At 39.6% G+C, this 22,535-nt stretch overlaps 1 protein-coding gene across 8 annotated transcripts in view; it reads left to right on the top strand.

The window, feature by feature from the left end:
• The window catches only part of LOC131051056 (probable protein phosphatase 2C 8), a 187,917-nt gene that overhangs the window by 45,440 nt on the left and 119,942 nt on the right, over window positions 1–22,535 (top strand). For 7 of the 8 annotated variants that reach the window (XR_009107071.2, XR_009107069.2, XR_009107068.2 and 4 more), the window contains 2 exons: window positions 4,802–4,910; window positions 13,376–13,412. Coding sequence is in view for 5 of the 8 variants with exons in the window: in XM_057985406.2 (XP_057841389.2) it covers window positions 4,802–4,910; window positions 13,376–13,412 (146 nt within the window). In the remaining 3 variants the exon portion in view is untranslated. The remainder of the gene's footprint in view (window positions 1–4,801; window positions 4,911–13,375; window positions 13,413–22,535) is intronic. The other variant, XM_057985405.2, reaches the window with a different exon arrangement.

Genomic DNA, 22,535 nt, shown 5'->3' with positions numbered 1-22,535 from the left:
TCCCATAACCGTGTTCAATAGGACGATGAGGTCTCCATAATCTTCCTTGAAGTATGCCCGTACAAGGAGTTTGGGTATTTTATAACTTCATTTCCTTGGCTTTTCCAACCATTGATGGTTGATGTTGGCTTCATATTCCTCTATGTGATCCTTGTACAATTGTGTCGCCTCATCCCTGGTTATGTAAACAGTTTTGTGCTACTCGGGGATATGGAATGCTTCTCTAATGTTTGCCAGGATTCTACCATTAGGGGCTACTATTTCTCTGCTTGCTGGGTTGTAATGTTTGGAGCATTCTGCTACTAATTCTGTACACTGCATCGCTGGAAGGAAACCAGCAGCTTGTACGATTCCATTGTTCATCATCCTTCACGCAATTGCGGTAGGTAATTGAGTGCCTGTGCCATACATTCTCTTCTTAAATTCCCAGAGGTCGATGCTACCCAAGTTTGTGTCACCAACTTGCTTCCATTTAGAATTCATCTTTGATTCCGGAGGGGAATCTTTGTCCACTAGAAACTTCATTTTGTGTGATGTCCCCGCTTCGAAGGTCATCCAAATCTGCACAAGAAAACAAATAAACTTAAGTTATAATCTGCATTTTAGGTGCAATTTCAGAGTTTGGAGGCTAAGTAATTTATAGTTTAATATCTTCTCAACTCTTGGCCTTGAAAATCTGATTTTCAAATACTTTGATATTCTGAAAATCTTAAGAAAATCCCTTGAAAATCATCAAACTCAAGGAGTTTCTAGTCTGATTTTAACTTCAATATCAGAATTTGGAAAAATTTAAGTTCATTCAAACTCCTTGAAATTTATTCTAACTAGAAAGAGAAATCTGCTAAATTTATTCTTTCTCTTTAAACTTTGAGGAAAAACTTGGGTTCAAAAACCCAATACCCTGCCTTCAAAACTAATTTTCACCTTCGAAGAAAGAAGAAGAATGAGAAAAGAAGCTGCTTGGAGGAATAAAAATCAAATGTTAATCAGAAAATTAATGAATTTGTCTTCCAAACAGTCAAGGTCCCTCCAAAATCTGTGTGCAACTTGTGAAAAATGGTTGAAAATCTCAGACTTGTGCTTGAAATCCTTCTTGAAATTACTTTAATTTGCAAAAAATTTCTTAAAAATACTCTCAACCTGCACAAAACTTCTCTCAAAATGCCTCTCAACTTGTTCTTGAAATTCGAACTTCATATGATGAAATGAGAGAATGAAGGCATTTGTATTGGCGTTCAAATTCTTCATTTAGAAACACAAAGGATCTTCTAAAATTTGTTTCTAATTTGTCCTTCATACATCGAACTTGGACATTCAGTTAATGAGCTTGATTTGTATCACTTAGAAAGTTTCCAATTTTGGTGGTCAGTTGACTTGTCATCTCTTAAGAAAGTTCGAACTTCATCTTGTCTTTCGAATGCAAGTTTTTAAATTCATTTTCAGTCCATAATTCAAACTAAATCTGCAATATTCTTCTTTGAAAAACTTTCCAATTTGGTCTCAGTTCGAACTTCATCATCAAATCTTGCTGACATCATTCAAGAATATTCTTTTTTCTCAAACTTAGCATGTATCTCTCTTGGGCGGACTTTCTTAGACTTGTTTCTTCTTCAATCAAAGGTAGGGCGGACTTCATTATCATTGTGCACCATGTGTCATGCTAGGGCTGACTTCTTCATGTTTGTGCACTCAACTCTTGATAGGGCAGACTTTGTGAAGGTTATGCACTTCATACCTTGATCAAGGGTGGACTTCCTTGATTTCTTAACTTCATACCATGTTATTCTCATTCACTTGGCGGACTTCATGAAGTTTGTTTCTATTTGCACTTGAAGTAGGGTGGACTTCAAAACCTTTCCTAACAGCTCCAAGGCGGACTTTATTGAAATCAAGAACCATAGACTTGCAGGTTGGGCGGACTTTACTAACTTTGTGCACCATTTACCACCTCCAAGGCGGACTTGACTGATTGCCTAACTTTATACCCTCTCTCTAGGGCGGACTTCTTCCTCGATTTCTTAACTCTTTTCCATAGGGTGAACTTGGTGAGAATTGTGCTCTATCTCCATAGGCGGGGTTCATCCATTTCATGCATCTCACTTCAACCAAGGGCGGACTTTGCTGTTCTTAGGCACCAAGTGTATGCTGATATAGGGCGGACTTATTAACTTCATGCCACATTGCTTGTTTGCTAGGCGGACTTGCCTTGGGTTGTGCACCATTCTTCATATTTCAGGAGGACTTTATCAGCTTTTAGGGGAAGGGCGGACTTGAAGAAACTTAAGAACCTTTTCCTATTATCATTCCTTACTTCAAGTCGGACCTCATTAGCATGCTTTGCATTGTGTTGACTAGTCCTAGGCAGACTTCCTTCAGCTCATGCACTTGGATTTGTAGGAGGGTGGACTTGGTATGACTTGTTCACCATTCACTTGCACTTCATGCTTTGAAGCGGACTTAGACATGCCTTTGCACCTCTTTCTTGGCGGAGTTGCAAATATTCTTGCACTTTATAAGGCGGACTTGAGGGGAGTTGAGAACCTTTCAACCTTAACCAAGGGCGGACTTCATGAGACTCAGGAACCGCATGATCAAAACTTGAAATCTCCATAACTTGTGCATTTTTTACTGGATCGCCTTGAAATTTGAAAACTGGCTTCAATCATTCACTGAATTCCTCGGGATTCCTAAAATTTAGGAGATTAGCTTTTTGGGTAAAAACTTGGATTTTAGGAGGAATTTGTCGATCATTTCAGTGTATCTCAGTGTGAATAGTGCAAACCCTAGATCCACTTTCTAAAAATAGAAAAAAGAAAGGTTACCTAAAAATAGGAAAAACTTTCTAAAAATAAGCCATTTCGGGGATCGTGTTCAAAATGCCAAAAATGAAACTTACTTAAAAATAGGAAAAAGCAAAAAACAAAACTTTCTAAAAATAGAAAGTTGGCCAAATTAGCTCAAATCAATTGTGATCTTTGTCCTTTGGGCTTCCTAGACACAATGACGACGTCTAGACTCTTTTATAACCATGGCTTGCACACACTGACTCATAATGTTCAAAACTCAGGTTGCTCAAAACTGACAAACTTGATGCGAGAGGTCACAAGGGACTAATAGAAACCCTAGAAAGCAGGAAAAAGGGAGGGTCCCCATCTGCAATGGGGTGATGTGTGAAAAGGTCACAATAGAAAGTTGAAATGGTAGGTAGTAGTTTTTACGTTTTGTGTTTGTCTGTCATTTTTAGGTTATGTGTTCTTGTTTAAGATTTAAAAAAAATAAGTTTTGGTAAAATGAAGGATCATTCAGCCTATGAGTTCATCCGGGCTTGCCTAGGGTATGGCTTGGATGAATCAGGTACCTTTGAGGCATACTGTAAGCTAATATGGTTGTTATTTGTGTTGAAAGGTACATTTTACTCTTCAAATCAACTTGGACTTTTAGGGTGGGTGGGTAGGATGGATGTAATTGGGGAACATGAACAATTGATGTTTTTATAGGAATGTAGCTCTTAGTAGTAAAAATAAAGCTAGAAAAGAGACATAACAAATGCAATAAACATTCTCCATGACTTTTCTAGGAAGGTAGTACATTGAAAAGTCTATGAAAATTTTGACTTATAATGTTGGTCATGTTTATGTGTAATATCAATTATTTTATTGTTCATTATAGATAAACGTAGAAATAGTTGTCCAGCACTTATCCATTTTACAATGGGTTCGATATGTACTGATAGGTGTCCATATGACTCTAGGCACCAATGTTCTTGTACTTACGTTGTGGTTTGATTAACACTAAAGTGTTTTGCATACCTCATGACACATAATATATGTGCATTAAGATCAGTCTGTTATGGTATAGTCTAAAATACATGGTAAATGAATCATCTTTTAAAAAATCTTACTTTTAAAATACTGTTTCACCCATATTGTGCTAATCATCCCAACGCATTGAATTCCATATTCTTTTTCATAAAGAGAATTTTATTAATGAGGTTATAATGTTATTAAAGTATTTGTCCTTCAAAAGGGAAAAAAAGTGCCAAGAACCAAAAAGCATATCAGTTACTTCAGACTTCAATAAAAGAAATAACATATCAAGACCATTCTAGAGTGATACAGTAGTGCTTTTTATTGCTCTGGTAGGTTGCTTGGAGTGTAGTTAGATTTGAAGAGGTCATAAAAACAATATTCCATAGTTGAATGCAATAGGTGCTTTTTGTGACTTGCTTGGATTGTAGTCAAATTTGAACAGGCCATAAAAATATTATTCCATATTTGAATGCGTTAGTACTTTTTATAGCCCTGGTCCAGGTTGCTTGGATCATGGTCAAATTTTAACAGGTCATTAAACAAATGATGAGATGAGTAGTAAATGTTTAAAATCTTCATGTCTTATGGAAATGATTGTAACATTTGAATGATGAGAAGTTGAGAACTATAGGGATGGCCTGTTTTGTAACCTTTTGGCACATTCCCAACAGCTTGACCTTTTAATCTTGACAGATATTTAAAGCTTCATCTATCAGTTTGTTAAAGTTCTAATGGTCCTTATCAAGCACCTGTTTGACTTTTTGAGCAGTGTATCTGTACCTTTTATAGCTATCTTGCAAATGTGGTATCTTGGCTTGTACTGCATGGTTTGAATTGTAAACAGTAAATAACCTTGTATAACTATTTTTCCTTTATCATCGTGAAATTTTCTGGTGCTTTTTTCTCAAAGATGTTGTATTCTTAAGAGGGCTTAATAAGTTGCTTTTATGATTTTTTGAATCAACTTGAGGCTTTTGGTTCTTGAGTGTCAGGTGTGCTCATTTTGCCATCTATGATGGACATGGAGGGCGTCAAGCTGCAGATTATGCTCGAGCACATTTACATTCAAATGTTCTTTCTGCCGGGCTACCTCGTGAGTTGGTGGGTCTAACTGGTTTGATGTCTTAATAGCCAGTCGCAATGACTGTTCTGTTTTTGGGGAAGTCCCACATATATCAGAAACTGTAAATGCTAAAATCCCTTTTGAGGTTAGTAGTTGTCTTAGAGGAACTTCACAGAGAGTAAGAAGAGAATTGCTTAAAGATTGCTGAAGAAAATGCTGAGTAGTAGTTATGTTCTTCAGTTTGGATGAATTGGTGGTACGTTGCTACTGTGTCAAATTTGCTGGAGGCTTTGCCCCTACCATTTTCCAAAATGTGAGCTTGTTGTTGTCCCTTTATCTTTGACATGGATGCAATTGTAGACAATCAACTAATAGTGGCTATTTGGTGTATATCTTGATGGCATTCTTGATTTCTTGGAATGAAAATGCAGAATCTTATCTTGTTAGATAGAGTCGGAAACATTCTGCTTGAGAAATTCAGATAAAAGCTCAAAATAGAATCTGAATTTAGGCGCTACCTCTGGTTAAAGCATCTATAATAATACAGCAATTCAACAAGACAGTACACACAGCTACGGGACTTTTGCATTTTTTGTCTTGCTTAGCTTTTTCTGGTAATTGTGATTTTGTGTTTTTACTTATTTCAGTTTTACAACTGCTTAGTTTTATGCCAAGTTTCTTCTTTTTGATCCTGGGTTGAAGGAATGGCATCTACATTGCTCTGACAAAAGAAAGACTAACTTGAGCGAATTATCAGTAACATCATATCACATTCTAAGCCTAAAAAATAGAATAATACAAAAGGAAAAATTATTGATTTCCTCAGTATTGCAACACTGGGAAGTGAACATGCATGTAGGTTTCTTCATAAAATAAAATTCCCAATTATGTCTTAAGATGCTGCTGAAGCACTTTGCTAGAGGTCTGAAATATCTGCATATATTGATTAGAATATTTATGCAACAGAATATAAACAATGAGTTTGTGCAAATACTAGCATTCTTTAAAATCGGTTTGGGAATTGTGCAATTAATAAATTATATCTATGATATACACTGGCATGGTTTTATGTGTGTCGGATCTACTTAAAAGAATGAAAATACAATTTCTAGCCCCTATATTGGCAATAAACAACATGTTTTGGACACCATGGCAGTATCCATTCATTGTGAGTTTTCTCATGCATCCATGAACATTCAGACCACTCTAGCATCTGAGTTTGTTGTGCAGGCCTGAGCAAGGTTCTAAAAGCCTTCCAGTGCCCTGAGTATTGCTAACTGACTTTTCTGGGGGTTCTTTTACATTAAATATCAACTGGGATTATACCAAGGGTCCCTGTCAAGTTCATGCCATTCTTTAGCAAGTACTTGGTGATGATGCTTTACAATTATTTCTTTAGAGGACAAGCAGGATTTGTCACTTTCTTGAAAATTTGGTTGCAGAATGACCTGCCTTCCTCCTCTTATATCCATAGTTTCTTCAACCTGAGATATAATGGTGCTTGTTCTTTGGTTCTTGTTGGGAACACTCCAATGGAATGAGTATTATGTAAGTTGCTAAATTGTGGGATTTTTCAAGTGATTCCAGGTATGAAACGTACTGGAATCGGATTCTGAAACGAATCTCCTGTGGGTGCATTTGGGGTTTGTGCTTTTAGATGCCGAAATGTTTCCAAAATGTTTAGTGATTCTAGTTTGATCTTTTTGATATTCTTAAGACCTACAGTGCTGATTAGTAAACGCAGAACTTATCTATCATGAGATTCTAGTTTGATCTTTTTGATATTGAAAACTGAATTTAAATTAGTATGTTATGTTTCAAAATTTGAAATTTGTAATGGTTTTGTTTAGCATATGTATTGGTATATGACATTCTAAACTTAATTCTATTTTTTAGCTACACATGTATATGTATATGTATTGTATGAACGTACCAAAAACGTACCCGACCCCAAAAATATTTCTGCCGTACTGGTGCTTCATACCCACGTACTTGTGTCCATTCCCATACCCTATTCGGCAACTTAGAGTATTACTATTATCCAGAGTTGCCGGAAACTCCTTTGTCCCTCCCTAGGAACGCGTATCCCCGTATCCGTTCCCGTTTCCAAAATGGATACCTATCCGATACAGCCTGGATACACGTCGAATATTTTACCCACACATGCCCAAAAATCCTTGATTTCCAACCATGCTAGATACTAATGTGATTTGATTTTTAAAAAAATTGACGTAAATCTTCCTAAATTTAATTTAAAAAAACTTCTTTCATGCATTTAAAAAAAAAAATGATATTAACAAAACCTACACCAAATGAGAAAGACAAATGAAATGTTTTTCTATTTCAGTGGCCCATTTTTTGGGTTATCTTCCAATGCAACTCTACTATTTTTGCATATTGTAAAATGTCAAATCAACTTATCATTATTTATGTAGCAATTATGTGTCTATATTGCTTTTGAAGTAATGAAAATCTCCTCGAATAACTTAGAAAATTGTGTTAAATATATGTGTATGTGTTTTTTTATAAATGACGTATCCAGCTGTATCCATATCGGGGGTCTTAAAAAAAAGCCGTACCCATATCCGGTACCATATCCTTATCCATGCAACTTTGCTATTATCCTAAGGGCCTTTATCTAGTCCAGGTCATTTTTACAGAGCTTGGTGATAATTTTTACAGATGTGTCTTTTGAGGGCGAGGAGGATAAGTTTCTTTCTGGCAAATTTGGCCATAGCACCTCTCTTCTTTCTTTTATATCCTTGTGTGCCATTTTCCTGGATGGGAGATGTTTAGAATCCCTTTTTGTAGCTACCGAACTGTGTTAGGGGTAAAAACGTATGTTAGTACGAATAATAATTATAAGTGTGTTATGTGTGTTTATGTTTTGCTGTTACCGAGAGGTTCCCGTCGGGTAGTTGGGAGTTGGTGACGGTTGGCAACTTGGCCAACCGTCGGGTCTATATATATTGTTTGGTTGGAACCTTGGCACGGAGATTATGTATGGACAATTGGAGACATTGGAATAAAGATATAACTTTCTGGTCTAATTATTATCATCTGTCATTTATATTATGATGTACAATTGCTCTGTTCTATGAATGCTTGGTACGTGCAGGTACTACTGGGTTATTGATTATTCACCACTATACATTTAGAACTAAACATTTTGGCGCCGTTGCTTGAACGAACCTGGAGATAACCATGGCGGCAGGCGGAAGCAATTAATGGGCCGACCATTTAACCAACAATTAATTGTCGTGGACAGCGACACGCACGAAGAGAGTACTGCGGAAGAGGAACGAGAGGATCAGTTGACGACAGACTTGGTGGAGTTGTGGGATGTGTCGGTCATGCAGTACGTACGGCGAGAGGCTTAGGAGAGAGTCGTCTCGGAAGGTACGGTACATGGTGAACTCACCGTTAGCACCCCCATCTTTGACCTACTCGGAAGTATTCCAAGGTTACTTGCCAGGAATTTGATTGCACTCCAAGACCAAAGGGAGGAAACGGCAAAGGAACTTCGGCGGCAACAAGTTCTCTGATGGTACGAGGAACGAAGTCGTAGGGAGGAAGAGGAGAGGGAGGCCAATCAGCGCCGTACCTCTGGCACTTGATGCCCCTACAACCGAACAAAGACAGACGTACCATTGCTACCGAAGGAGTAAACAAGGGAACTGTACGGCGATCTCTCCGCATAAGAGAATAGGCCGATAGGAGACGGCGACTAAGAGAGGTTGTCGACTCGAGGAGTTCGGAGAAACACAACAGAAGTCGGAGTGTGAGTCGGAGTTGTAGTCGGGAGAGGCAAAAACCGTGTACGTGGAAGGAGTTGGCTGAGGTCGCGAGGAACCTACCACTTCCAGACGTAGCGGAGGAAGATCTCGCCGACCAGGCCCCACACTCGATGTCAAGTGAAGAAGACTCCAGAACCGAATCACAAAGCACCCAATCAGAATTTTCCGAACAAGGAGAGGAGGCGGTACGAGACCTGTACGAGGAAGTTGCCACTATTTTCGAAGCAACATTGTCCGGCATTAAAAACTTGTCCTGGTCGGAGGGCATCAAAATAGGAAGATCATATCCGGAAACGTCGGGAAGGAGGGACTATAGAAGTGAAGGTGACCAAAGCTCAGTTGGCAGGGGCCCAACTAGACCAGGAGCGTACGGTACCCTCCGTACACATAGTACCTTCCCGACATATAGCCATTTGTAGGCACTGCATAAAACCGCACAGAAAAGAACAATGGCATGCACCTCGGAGAAACAAAAACTTCCAAAATTCATGGGCGACGGGTCAAGGGACCCCGTACGACATTGCAAGACATGCGTCACCATCTGGGAAGCAAATGGCCAGGACGACCGAGACTACTGGGTGAAGGCATTTCCGGCCACTCTGCAAGGAATAGCTATTGACTGGTACACAGACCTTGATGCTCAGCATAAAACATCCTGGAGCAATCTGAAGAAGGCCTTCGAGGAAGAATTCAAACTCCTACGAGATGACAACGAGATTGTGGCGGAAATTTACGACACCAAACAAGGAAAAAACGAAAGTGTGTGTGCATATAACAAAAGGCTGAGGGAATTGCTTAACAAAATGGAGAACCAGCCGGCAGATGGCCTCAAGAAGCGGTGGTTCGTGGAAGGATTGGTACCATCCCTGAGAAGACGATGAAAGTAGTCCCTCCGCCATTGTACGATGAAGCATACAACCGCGCCATGGATATTGAAAGTGAAAACAAGACATCCCGGGGGAAGCGACAGACCAGTGATGGTGACAACACGGTCGAAGACAGTGACGGGGGATCCAAAACCGTGCATGCGCTCTGGAAGGATATGATGAGGATGATGAAGGAGTTAAAAGGTGACAAAGAAAGTGGTAGGGAATGAAAAGAACTATGGTGTACTGACTGCAAGACTGAAGGACACACTAAAGGAAGTTGTCCCCGTAAAGTTTTCTGTGACATCTGCCAAGTAATGGGACATTCCACTAAGGAATGCGCGTACAACTAGAAAGCACGGAGCACACAAGTGCTCTACGCCCAACCCAACCAAGCCACACCGCCGAAGCCAACAACAAACTCTGACGCCTCACCTGGAGGGTACAAAAACAATCGGGGTAACAACAGATCCAATAATAACATATCGAGGAGTAGAATTCAATATGACGGGAAGGGGCGACCCATGATACAGTGCAGGAAGTGCAACGAATGGGGTCACTTTGCCCGAGAATGCCAAAACGGAGGTGATGTAGGAAGTTTGATGTGCAGATGGTGCGGTCCAGGAAATCACGAGGACATAGATTGTCCAAAACAAAAAGGGGTGAACATGCTCGATGTGGAGGGATCAAGAGAAGACGTACTACCAATCACAAGGTTGCAGAACAAGAAAGCCATGTACCCGGACCCTCGCACAGAAAAAGAAAGACTCCAAGAGGCAAGGGCGGATATCGAGCGAGCGATGGCTAGAGAGCGGAGGGCCTCGCACCTGGCTGCCGATACACCTGTCCGGTCGGAACCAGAGAAGAATATCATCAAGCAGATGTTACAAACCACAATACCCGTATGGGTGTTGGACCTTCTACAGACCATGCCACAGTTAAGGATGGCTCTGACAAATATAACCGGGGACACTACCATCGGCCAGGAACACCAAATGATGACAAAGTCTGGTATGGACGCGGTGAAGGGATCCGGTACGGATGCCATGAACCCTATGCTACTAGCGGGTCGGATGGAAACTTGCAGTGGTAGAGATGGATATATTGGGACAAAAGCTGACAAATACCATTGTTGATGGTGGGTCCGGAGTCAACGTACTGCCGGAGGAAACTTGGCGGAACCTCGGCAAGTCGACTCTATGGCCACCAACCTTCCACCTAGTCGGTGCGGATCAGCACGACATCAAACCCCTTGGCACCCTCATGGCACAAAAGGTGGTAATTGGGATGCAACACTTCCTTCTGGATTTTGTAGTCATCCCTCTGGAAAGGAAAGCGTACGACGCTCTTCTAGGAAGGGGGTGGCTGATCATGGCCAAAGCTAACCACAATTGGAAAAGGAATACGCTTTCAATCGAGAGTGACGGTCATAAGTATGTAATTGATCTAAGGAGTCAGTCTGTTAGCGAAGAGCTCGCATCATCGGACTCCGACTCAGAAGATTCAAATAGATGGGAGTGGGGTTCTGTAGGAGATAGAGGAGGGAAAGAACCCGACGAGGAGTGTTGGAACTGGACGAATGTTCCGAGGATGGAACCAGTTCACTGGCGGGACTTTTTCATTGGCAAATGGAGGACTATGAGGTCTTCCACCCAGAGTGTCACATGCCTCAAATATGTGAGATAGGAGAATCAAGCGGCGAGATGGAAGAACAATCCTTTTTCCCAGAGTGCGGTAGATACCAAGAGGGAATGGCACGGATGGACGACACGCCAACCCACCAGTTTGAACGAGATAAACCCATCAAGTACGAGGAAAGGGATGTGAAAATAATCAATCTAGGAAAGGACGAGGACCCACAGGTGGTACTGGTAGGGGATGACTAGAACGTCGTACTAGATCACTCGTACGACGTACACCAGTCGAGGGAATGTTTGAGTTATCTGTACGACGTACGGTCGGCAAAGAAGGGAGACTGGCATAACCCGTACGATGTATGACCTGCAAGATTAGGAATATCGTACGAAGAAACATTGCACCCACGGGAAACTAAGTCATACGATCTTGTACGACTAGCAACAGATAAAGGAGAAAGACCGTACGGTCAGAAAACAGACAAACCGTATGTGCAAGATCCGTACAATCCCCTCCTTCGTGGTGTTTGTACATGCAGGGAGCGGTTGTATGAAAAGTTTGAGGGTATCTTTGCAGAGATTTGTGCCATCCATGTGAAGCGGAGTGGAGAGTTGGCACAGGTTGAAGAGGCCGTACGACCAGGGAGCGGAAGTGCACGAGTTAATCTGTACGGTGTAGAGGCAGCGATCTGTCCAATGGTCCGTACCAGTATGGCAAACCAGACAATGGCAGAGGAGGCCGCACTAGGGAAAAATGAGGTCGCCGTACAGGTAATTGGTACTAGTACGACATGTTTAGGTACTGGTACGACGAGCACTAGTACAGTATCCACAAGTATTGGTACGGTTCCAGTAGGAACTGGTACGTTTCCAGGAAAAAAACTAGTACGGCGGCAACAAAAACTGGCACGGTGTCGACAGAAACTGGTACAATGTCGACAGAAACTGGTACGGTGCCAACATGTACTGGTACGACATAAACTAGTACGGTGCCAACAAGTACTGGTACGACAGAAACTGGTACAGGTACGACATGAATTGGTATGGTGCCAACAAGAACTAGTACGGTGCCAGTAGGAACTGGTATGGTACCAGCAAAAACTGGTACGGTACCAGCAGAAATTGGTACAGTACCAACAAAAACTGGTACGGGTGACTTGGAGGCAGAAACCGGTAAGGTACCAGCAAAGGGTGACTTGGAGGCATTAGCAACCCAGGTGGTGACGCTCACTTCACAGTTGGAACAAAAAGATAAAAAGCTACTGGAAGCTGCTCACATGGTAAAGAAAGCTTGGGAACGACAGTCAATGGCAAAAAAGAACCTGAAACTCCAGGCCAGACAACAGCCTCCTACCGCGACCACTACAGGGACGCCTCCTCCCTCTTCTTGGTCTTAGCTATGTTTTTCATTTCAGTTTCTCCAGACGACTACATTTTTTGGGGGGGCTAATGTTAGGGGTAAAAACGTATGTTAGTACGAATAATAATTATAAGTGTGTTATGTGTGTTTATGTTTTGCTGTTACCGAGAGGTTCCCGTCGGGTAGTTGGGAGTTGGTGACGGTTGGCAACTTGGCCAACCGTCGGGTCTATATATATTGTTTGGTTGGAACCTCGGCAGGGAGATTATGTATGGACAATTGGAGACATTGGAATAAAGATATAACTTTCTGGTCTAATTATTATCATCTGTCATTTATATTATGATGTAAAATTGCTCTGTTCTATGAATGCTTGGTACGTGCAGGTACTACTGGGTTATTGATTATTCACCACTATACATTTAGGACTAAACATTTTGGACTAAACAAACTGGTTTTTAATTTTAACTTTTGTGATTTCATCCTTTTTGTGAAGTTCTTTTTCAAGGTATATTTCAGTTTCTGTTATAGTTTTGACATTTCATGTCCATCTTCTATTTTAGTCATTTGTGGACATTGAGATGAATATCAAATATTAGTATCTAGAATTTGAACTTTTATATGCTTATTGACAAATCAAGATGGCAAGTTCTGACAACTGAGGATTTATGAATCACTTTTAACTTTTAAGTTACAAATAGTGATTAATCTATTGTCTTTATTGAGGTTGTGTGGTGCTGATTTGATGAGGATTTCTTGTGTGTTAAATGTTGCTGTACACTTTGAGATTTACACATGCATTTATTGAACCTTAACTGGGTAAACCATTGTTTTGGATATTTGCAGATGGACATAAAAGTGGCAAAGAAGGCTATTATTGATGGTATGCTTATAGTTCATTTTCATGGATACACCAATGAAACTTCTTCCATGCCTTTTTGCAGACAGATTTCAAGAACATAATATTCATGTATAACATGGTTTCGAGTCTTTTTTCTTTTTGAAAGTCTAAATACATATATGCTATTTAGAATATAACCTTTTACTTTTTATAACTCGGTTATCATTACATAGGAGACATCCCTTATCTTCAGATGGCACCTACTTTGGCTTTGGAAACTGTGGAGTTTGTCTTCACTCTTAGAATGTTCCGAGTCATGCACATATATCATGTATATTTAATATTTATCATTGCTTTATTTGTTTCCAAATGCATGCGCATTTGGATACATTGACTAGCAGAAACATTACATTAAATATTTTAATTGAGTGACATAAGGGAATTTGATTATCGTGACATCAAACTGACCAGAAATAGAAATTTAGAAGTCCAGGGGAGGTCATATTGGGTAAGTTATTGGGAACATGGCCCTTTGATTGATAGGGTTCGCCAAGGTCTGTGTGTTCTGTTTAGAGGCATGAGGATAATTTTTCAATTAGTATGCATATTCAGTTACGGCTAATAGGTGATTTCATTGTATTGGAGGATATAATGTGCATATCACATGACGAATGCCATTATATTTTCCCTTGTGATGATCCTGACATTGGATACTTCATTGTGCTTAATATATCTTTCTATTTGGCCACGCATTCAGTATTAAATAATTATCCTTTTGCAAGATGAGATTGTATTATGAGCTTATATCTTCACTAATTTATGCCTTGATGTTTTGCTTTTTCTTTGTTTTTTATGTTATTGGAAGTGCAATGCTTGTATATGAATATCATTGTTTTTTTAACAATTGTTTTCAGGTAAGATCTATGAGAAAAATGAAACTTACTAAGGGAACTAATACTAAGCTAAAATATCTTAGAAGAGTTCTAGTTCATTTGTTGTTCACATCCTTATTCCCCAAACATCTTGTTACTGCCAAATCTAGTCGCTTGTGTTTGTTCTCCCCCCAAGCAAAGCTAATCTTCTCAGTTCATTTATTTTTCTGTTGATTTTCTATCTTCTAGATTCATTTCCTTTATTCTGTTTCCTGTTACTTTCAAGCGTTTTCCAACAATTTAGAACTCTGCATCTTGCTCCATCCCATTGATTAAATTAGTATTTCTAGATTTCATACTTTTGCCTCACTTTTTTTTTTAATTTGGTTATCCTGCTCTGTTATTTATGTTCAACTCCACAGGCAGGTTTTCTGCTAGGAACTGCATTCACTCACTTGATCATCTTCCTTCATACACTCTATCCTTAGTTGATTTACAATTTTCATGCTTGTCCCTGGGTTCTTTGGTTGTCATAACAACATATGAACGAGTCATGTATGTAGGATTAAAATGAATCTGGTATCTAGAAGATCAACATTATCCAAAAATCATTACACAGATTTTGATAAGGAAAGACTAATTCTGCCAATTAACATCAAACTTCTATATCACGTATCACTCTTCAATCTTGACAGATTAAAATTACTCGAGGCCTACAAACCTATTAATGTAAGATATCAAAATTGGGGGAAATATAATGAATAAAAACAAGAAATAATAACCAAGAGAAAAATTATACTAATGGAAAGAAAAAGGCACAGAATCTACTAGTGATGTGATATTGAATCTAATGGTGTCCAAAAATATCACTTTTGTCAAGTTTGAGGAAAGAGTAGAACTTCTAAATTATCTTTAGCTTCATGTTTTTTTCGGTGTTTTGGTGGCTTGAAAACGGAACTGTTTCTCTCCCCAAAGTCAAATTTTAAAAAGCTGGACATAGCTGTGTTGCTTCTATTTTCAGAAAATTGCAAGAAATGCTTGAAAAATTATAGGGGATAGGATTAAGGTACCCGAATGTATTGCTGATAAACTTTCTCTGTGGTAGCTCCATGGAGATGCTGAGAAATTGGTGGGGATAGGTTTGAGTGATCGAAATATAATGCTGAGATAATGAAGCTAAAGAAGGTGGGAAGGGGTGTCCATGGAGTATCTGAATGAACAAAGTTGGTCCATGGAGGTGCCGATAGAGTGAAGTGCTGATTTGGTCTCAGAATACTGCATTGTCATCATGAGGAAGACTTGTTGGGGCAATTCCTTAGGAAACACTAAGCTTAACGGGATATAAATTAAGCATGGATCATATGCTGAGGAATGAATCTATAACCTTTCAGTGCTCTAAGATCTGAACTGCAAAGAACAAATGGTATGATAATGTTGTTGAAAAGATTGAAATGCACCTAAAAACATTGAAACACCAAAGTGGAAAATAAGCCATGCTGTTTAGTTGAAAATTTGAAATTGACAAATAAGATTTAGATTCAGAGATGTCCCCATAAATGAAATTCCCAATGCATATAGATTGTTATTATCTCCATTGGCTCATGCATTTGTTGGAAAATTAGAACCAGGATAAAGAGTACTTGAAGGTTTCATGAATCACAAGTTTATTTTTACTAAGGCAACCACTAACTGGCAAAGTTCACAAAAGCAAGGAAGGGCATCTAATTATCAATAAAAACACTAAAATGAATGAACAAAGAGAACATCATTTGTGTAATGTCCCTTTTGGGGATATTACTGTATTTTGCCCTACAATCACAATTTCAGTTAAAATAAGAATTATAGTACATTTAAGAATACAACTTTACCCATTTGAAATGCCTTGTAAAGGGGAATCCTGATCTAAGTCCCGCACACAATGTTAGTCACTGGAAATTGACATTAAATCATAAGCCATAATATCATATATCATACTAATCATTAGTAAAGCTCATGAAATCCATAAATATCATTCATATTGAAAAATAAGCAATAGCCATTACAATGTGGATTCCTATAATAGTCTCATTAGGAATTTGTTGAAACATTTGCAAACGGTAGTCTCAAGGGGAGATTCCCTTGTACTGCAAGAGCATGAGTAGGGCTTCTTCCATCCGTTGTGGGTTGGCATACTTGAGGGGAAACCTCAAGCCCAAGGGTACTCATTCGTCCCCTGGCCCACGATATCCATTTCAGGCTGGCATACTTGAAGAATTTGCCAAGCCCAAGGGCACTCATTCATCCCTTGGCCCACAACGCATGGTAGGATCAGAAGACGACTCCATCCCTCAATTCACATTGGAGGCACTCCATCCTCCTTGATCAAGTGTAGGAGCACTAATCAGCCTCCCATCCCATGAGTGCTCCATCTCGGTGTGGTGTGTTTGATAAGAGTATGAGACTACCCCCTCCACCAAGCCCAAGAGCACACATATGCCTCCCAGCCCATGGGCATTCCATCTCGGGGTGTCATGCTCAATGAAAGATAGGTTGGGTCTTCACCTCTCGTGAACTTGAAAGGTTGATAAGCCTTCCCGCTTTGCAACCCATTCCTCTAAATTCAGAATGCACTATCATATGAATATTCTATTATATGTTTATAATAAAAGAGCATTTGTTTTAGTTGCAAAGGTCATTGAGTGCTGCCAACATTACTATAGCATGGACATATAAATATGCCTATAATTCTATCATATTCGTAGATTTATTGTTGATCTGATTGCTGCTATAATATAATTATTTTCTTCTCTTACTCAGTTCTGATCTTAATTCATTTCTCACTTATCTGCCCTCCTTCATGGATGCTTCATCAAATGAATTGTCCTCTTATTTATATTTCCATGTGGAGTGGGGGGGTCACACCTCTTCATGAACCATTGCCTTTGCAAAGGTTACACCTCTTCACCAATCTCTTTGCAAAGAGTCACACCTCCTCAAACACTGCTTATGTTGTTTCTCTTTAATTTTAACTGGTCGCTGCCAAGTAAAGGAATGTGAGTTAGTTCCTTGGACTGTTGACTAAGTCGGCCCCTAATTATTATATTTCCCTTGGTTGGCCCTTTTACAAAGATACCCTTTGTTACTTAGGTCGGCCTCTGGTATTGAAATACTAGTATATTTTTTTATTTTCATTATTCTTTGAGTCTGCCATATCACCTGAATTGTAGGTGGCTGTGGCCCTATTTATTGGCAAGAACATGACAATTTGTTTAAAGTAGTACCACCATAGAAAGATAGACATGCCCTTTATAGAGTTCAATTGAAGATTTAGATTGAGAGAAGTGTTGAAACCCCTCTGAAATTTATAGAATCCTTGCATTTTTGATGAAATTACCCTGTGTGTGTAATCCCCTTATGATGGAAGCCTTATGTTTTTCCTTATTAAGTTTGTTTTGTGTTTTTGGTAGTCTTTTGAGTTCTTGCTTTGAATGTGGGTCTATGGGCAGACGTAGAACTTTGGAACCAAGTTACAAGGTTCTGATTTCTCTCAAGCCCTCAGTCATTGTGTTGTGTAGTTCAATCGGGTTATGAGGATTGGGCTAGACCTTTGTCTTGGAATTTAAGGTTCCAAGTCCTAAGTTTGGTCCACTACTTGATCCCCACTTGTGTCTCCTTGTAGTTCTTTGTTTCTCCTTGTTGGGCCTCAAGCTTGCAGAGGAACTTAAAACCTTGGCACCAAGGTTTTGGGTGCCAAGTCCTTGATTCCTAATCTCCATGATCCCTTAGTCTTGGTACACGTTTCTTTCTCGAACTAGTGACTCTATTCTTCCTTGTTTCCCAATTCCTTGTTCCACGTTCCTCCTCATGTTCAACCCTTGACATCCCTCATTCCCTTAGACCTTGGATGCTTGTACGGACTTGTCACTCACTTCATCGATTCCCATTTCCAATTCCCCTCCTTCACTTGGTTCCTGTCTCGCTTTATTCTCTATTTAGTTTAAACTTGAAAGGTTAATCCTAAACTTGGACTCCCATTGGGCATCCCATAGCTCCATTTTCCTAGCAAATTCTCGTTTCAAACTAGAAACCCTCAAGACATGTTTTTACCTACCCTTACCACTTCTAGAGTTTGCCATTATCCCTAATTCGACCTTTCAACAACCATTTCACTATCTTCCCTCCTAAAACATTTCAGTTTTACTTTTGGGTGCAATTCCATCTATAGATTTGAAAAGCTAGAGTTTGGTCGCCCTTGCTACCATTATGAGGATTGTTGAATTTCCTCCTTCCCAAATTCTCTTGTTGATATCTCCACTATTTGTTTTGAAGGTACCCTTGCTTCCGACATCCTAGATTTTGCATGATCCTCACATGCTTGGTGCAAATTTCCTCTCCATCCTTGAGATCCACTAGCTATAGGCGGCTGAAGACAATTTAAGGGTTAATGGTTGGTCATTTTTTTTGTTCAAGGAACCACACAAGTGCCTAACTATGTTCCACGAAGTTTCGGGGATGGGGACGACAGGGGATTGTGAGATGTGTTTCTAACTTTCTGGTATAGGGGTACTTTTGGGCCATTTTCGAGGGGGAAATTGTTAGAAAAATAGGGGGATTTTAAAAAATATAGAGAAATTTAAAAAATGCATATCGTAAAAATGATAAAACATTCATCATAAACATTAATACATAGCATTAGACTTGAATTGAGATATCACTTGAGAATTGACAAACATTTTACCAAAACTCAAATGCTTTCATTCATAATTGTCAATAAACATGTCATAAACATTCGCAATAGACATAAATATTAAACATCCATAACTATGAAATGACATAAACTGTAAACAAAAAACATGAAAGTCCATAATCAATTGTCCACAATAATGTCAAGATAGAACTAAGAAAATATATGGCTGTCCATGATCAGCACATGGTAGGTCTAAGAGTCTAAATCAAGATCAGAGCTTGAGTTTCTGTCTGAGTCATTGTCACTATGAGGGGCCGCCTCAACCAATGGAACCCCAAACAATCTCGGAGGTGTCTACTCCTCAACCTGCATACCATCTTTGGGATTGACATCCCAACATAAGACTGGAGTTTGACGATACCCAGGAGTTTGGCGATCCTGTAGCCATAATGCACTGTGAACAACCACTAACTTATCCCATCGTCTAGAGGTAAGGTGGTTCCTCTTGACTGATTGTATGAGGCTATATGTGGACCAATTCCTCTCTGTAGCAAAGGAGTTGGCAACCTATGAAAGAAGACGAACGACAATTACTCTTAGGTCTAGCATGCCATGTCCACCATCGAATAGGGTTGAATTGAGCTAATGTAGTTCTATTCGATCTCGCCTCCGGTTTGCTAAAGGTTGGACCACGAAGATTGACAATTGCAAGCCACTGTGTGCGAAGTTTGGTTGAATCATCTTCACTCTACATTTTTGCAAGGGCCTTAAAGAAGCCATCTTTCACCTCTTCATCACTAGATGGAGCCACTCTCGTAGGTCTCAGTGCATACCATTTGGGATTGAGAGCATAGGTTGCCATGTGAAATGGGTTGTTCATAATGTTCCATTGTTGCGTCACAATGGGCCTAAGATGCTCCTCATAAAATCCCAAGTAGGGCCCTTGCTATGAATGACTTGCTTGATCTGTCCGAGCATGCTATCAAAGGTCTCATAAATCTCTCCAAGGTTAGGAGAGTTAGTATCAGCATATCTAATCACTTGCATGATAGGCTCAATGAAGCAGGAAATATATCTGCAAGTGCAAACAAGTTACAAGTTAGAAACATATATTAATCAATAATCATTTGGTTCTAAATGAACATTTTAAATTTTTTAATTAAATAATAAAATCAGCAATGCCAATTTTCTTACCTCATTGTGGACCACCGGTTATCATCAAGGATTTTTTGCTTCACACTTCTTCCCTCCAATGTGCTTCCGTCATGCCATCCAACCCACTCTACATTGACCACCATGGATTGTAAACTCTCCTCGACCTTAAGCATCCTCTCTAACAAAATGAAGTAGCATGGGCTTGAGGAATTCCTTCTTCGAAAATATCCTAAACAATGCAAGTGAAGTGTGATGGTTGCAAATGAACATTTGCACATTTCTAGCCTCTAACACCATTGTCTTTATCCAATCAATTTTCACAATGTCCTTCAAGGTATTGTTCAATGCATGGACACAACATGGGGTCCAAAAAATGTGCTTATAAGCACTCTACACTATCAATCCAGCAAGCTTACACATGATCTGAATCAGTCACTCTGCACAACATTAGAGGCTCCAACGTCTTCTATGGCCTCTCTCAAAATCTGAAATTGGAAGGCTGCATCCTTCCTTTTCCCTGAACAATCTATAGCTCTAAGAAAATAAGAGCCTGCAGTGCTAGTGACAATAAGATTGATGAGTGGCCGATGTTTGATATCGGTGCACCCATCCATGATTATGGAGCATACATTCCTTATCCATGTTTGTCTCATATCCTCCATCAAAATAGTCACCTTGGAGTATTCTTTATCAAGAAGGGTGGTGTGTAGCTCTTTTTCTCCAAGTGGAACAAATGAGGGACCAGAAGTTATGACATCTTTGAACATTTGTTTAAAGAATGATGAACGTGAGACATGGAATGGTATACAATGAGCATAAAGAAACTAGCAATAGAGGCTTCAGCTTTATCTCGTGCTTGTATGTTAAACAAATCAGCAACATTAGTTTCTTTCTTAGTCTTCTTTGTCTTTCCTCTACTAGAAGTGGCACCCTCTCCCCCATGAGAAGCATCATCCATTGACAAACTAGGCTGCAAATTCTCCATTGAAGTCCCTTTACTTGATGCTTCCCCCTCCATATGCAATATATTTGTCTCAATTTTCTCAGCTTGAGTTATGTTTTTGCAACCTTTCACCCCTTGACCACTTATCCACAAAAGATGGCAATTGACTCTAGTATAGCTGCCCCTATATTGTTTGTGGCACAAATGACACTCCCATACTCTACTACCCCCTGAATTTTTTTCTTATCTTTGTCAACTCTTGTAGAAAATTGTAATAGAGTTTTTTTGAAGTTGAATGGGCCTTTTGCATAATCTTTGAGGATTTGGGAAGGACATTCAAATGGGTTTGTGGTTGAACTTGCTGACCCTGTTACATTAACACTTCTTGAAGTACTCCCAATGGCTGCCCCATTTCTACTTCCAGGTCTAGTTGCTTGAGTTCTTTGAGTTTCTTCAATTTCAACTTAATCATTCTCACTATCACAACTCCCACCATTACTCTCATAGCTGCTCATGATCTTGTTTGTATGAGAATGTCAAAGAGAGCTGTAAGTTCAAAAGTAAACAAATAAACCCACGATGCTTCCCTTTTTTGTTCAAAAACTTGAAAAAATGTAAAACAAATTGCAAACACAAATGCATAATGAAAAACATACATCTAGTGAAGTAGATTTGATGCCCTACCAGCTGCTCCTTCTCCTCTTGCTACTCTTCTCTAGCTTTGCAAATGCTAAAATGAAGTGTCTTTTTCTCCCTTTTGGTTCTTTTAAGCTTAGATTAGGGTTTTTATTTTTTATTGGTGTTTAGTGGTCTTGGTGGGGCCGGCTAGGTATTTAAATCAATTAAAAATTATCTTTTATTTTGTTTTGGTGTTGACAAGGTGTGCTAGGCCATAGGGGACAGCTAGACATCCCCGGGACGGTCGGGGGATGCCTTGGCATCCCTTGGTTGTCTCAGGGACATTTGGCCGTCTCCTACGGCTCATAAACATCCGCTCGTCGCTTAGGAAACTCCCCCTAGACGAATGGCCAAGAAACTTATAGGGTATGAGATAAAAACGTCTTGGGGTCCTTGTTCTGCCTCCGGTATAGGAACAGGGATACCAAGGCCGCAGATGTGTCCCCATGGAACATAGATGCTTAATTGCTCGAAGTTTTGAATCCATGCTAGTTAGTTTGTTTTGAAGGCAACAATTTTGCGAAATTAGTAAGGGTATCATATTTGTCAGTGATTTATGTAATAGGTTGTGTCACACCAAATTTCATGCTTGTAGTTCAAAATTCGGTGGACATTTAACTAACTTATAGAATTCTTCAAAATTTGGGTTTAATTTTGTAGCAAAAAAGGTTAGCGCCTAGGGCACAATTTAATGCCTTGTAGACAAGTTTGTTCAATCACAGTTGTGTGACAGAGGTGTCAAGGCACAAAGCACAAGACACGACAACAAAAGAATAAAGGGTGAGACGAATTTCATTAAACCTGGCAATGGTGTCGACCTACAAGCTGCATGAAGTGGGAAGCCACAAGTC

The sequence above is a fragment of the Cryptomeria japonica genome, chromosome 6, assembly GCF_030272615.1.
Source record: "Cryptomeria japonica chromosome 6, Sugi_1.0, whole genome shotgun sequence".
Taxonomy (NCBI): domain Eukaryota; kingdom Viridiplantae; phylum Streptophyta; class Pinopsida; order Cupressales; family Cupressaceae; genus Cryptomeria; species Cryptomeria japonica.
The sequence above is the reverse complement of the archived record's forward strand: the minus strand, read 5'-3'. Positions and strand labels throughout refer to the sequence as shown.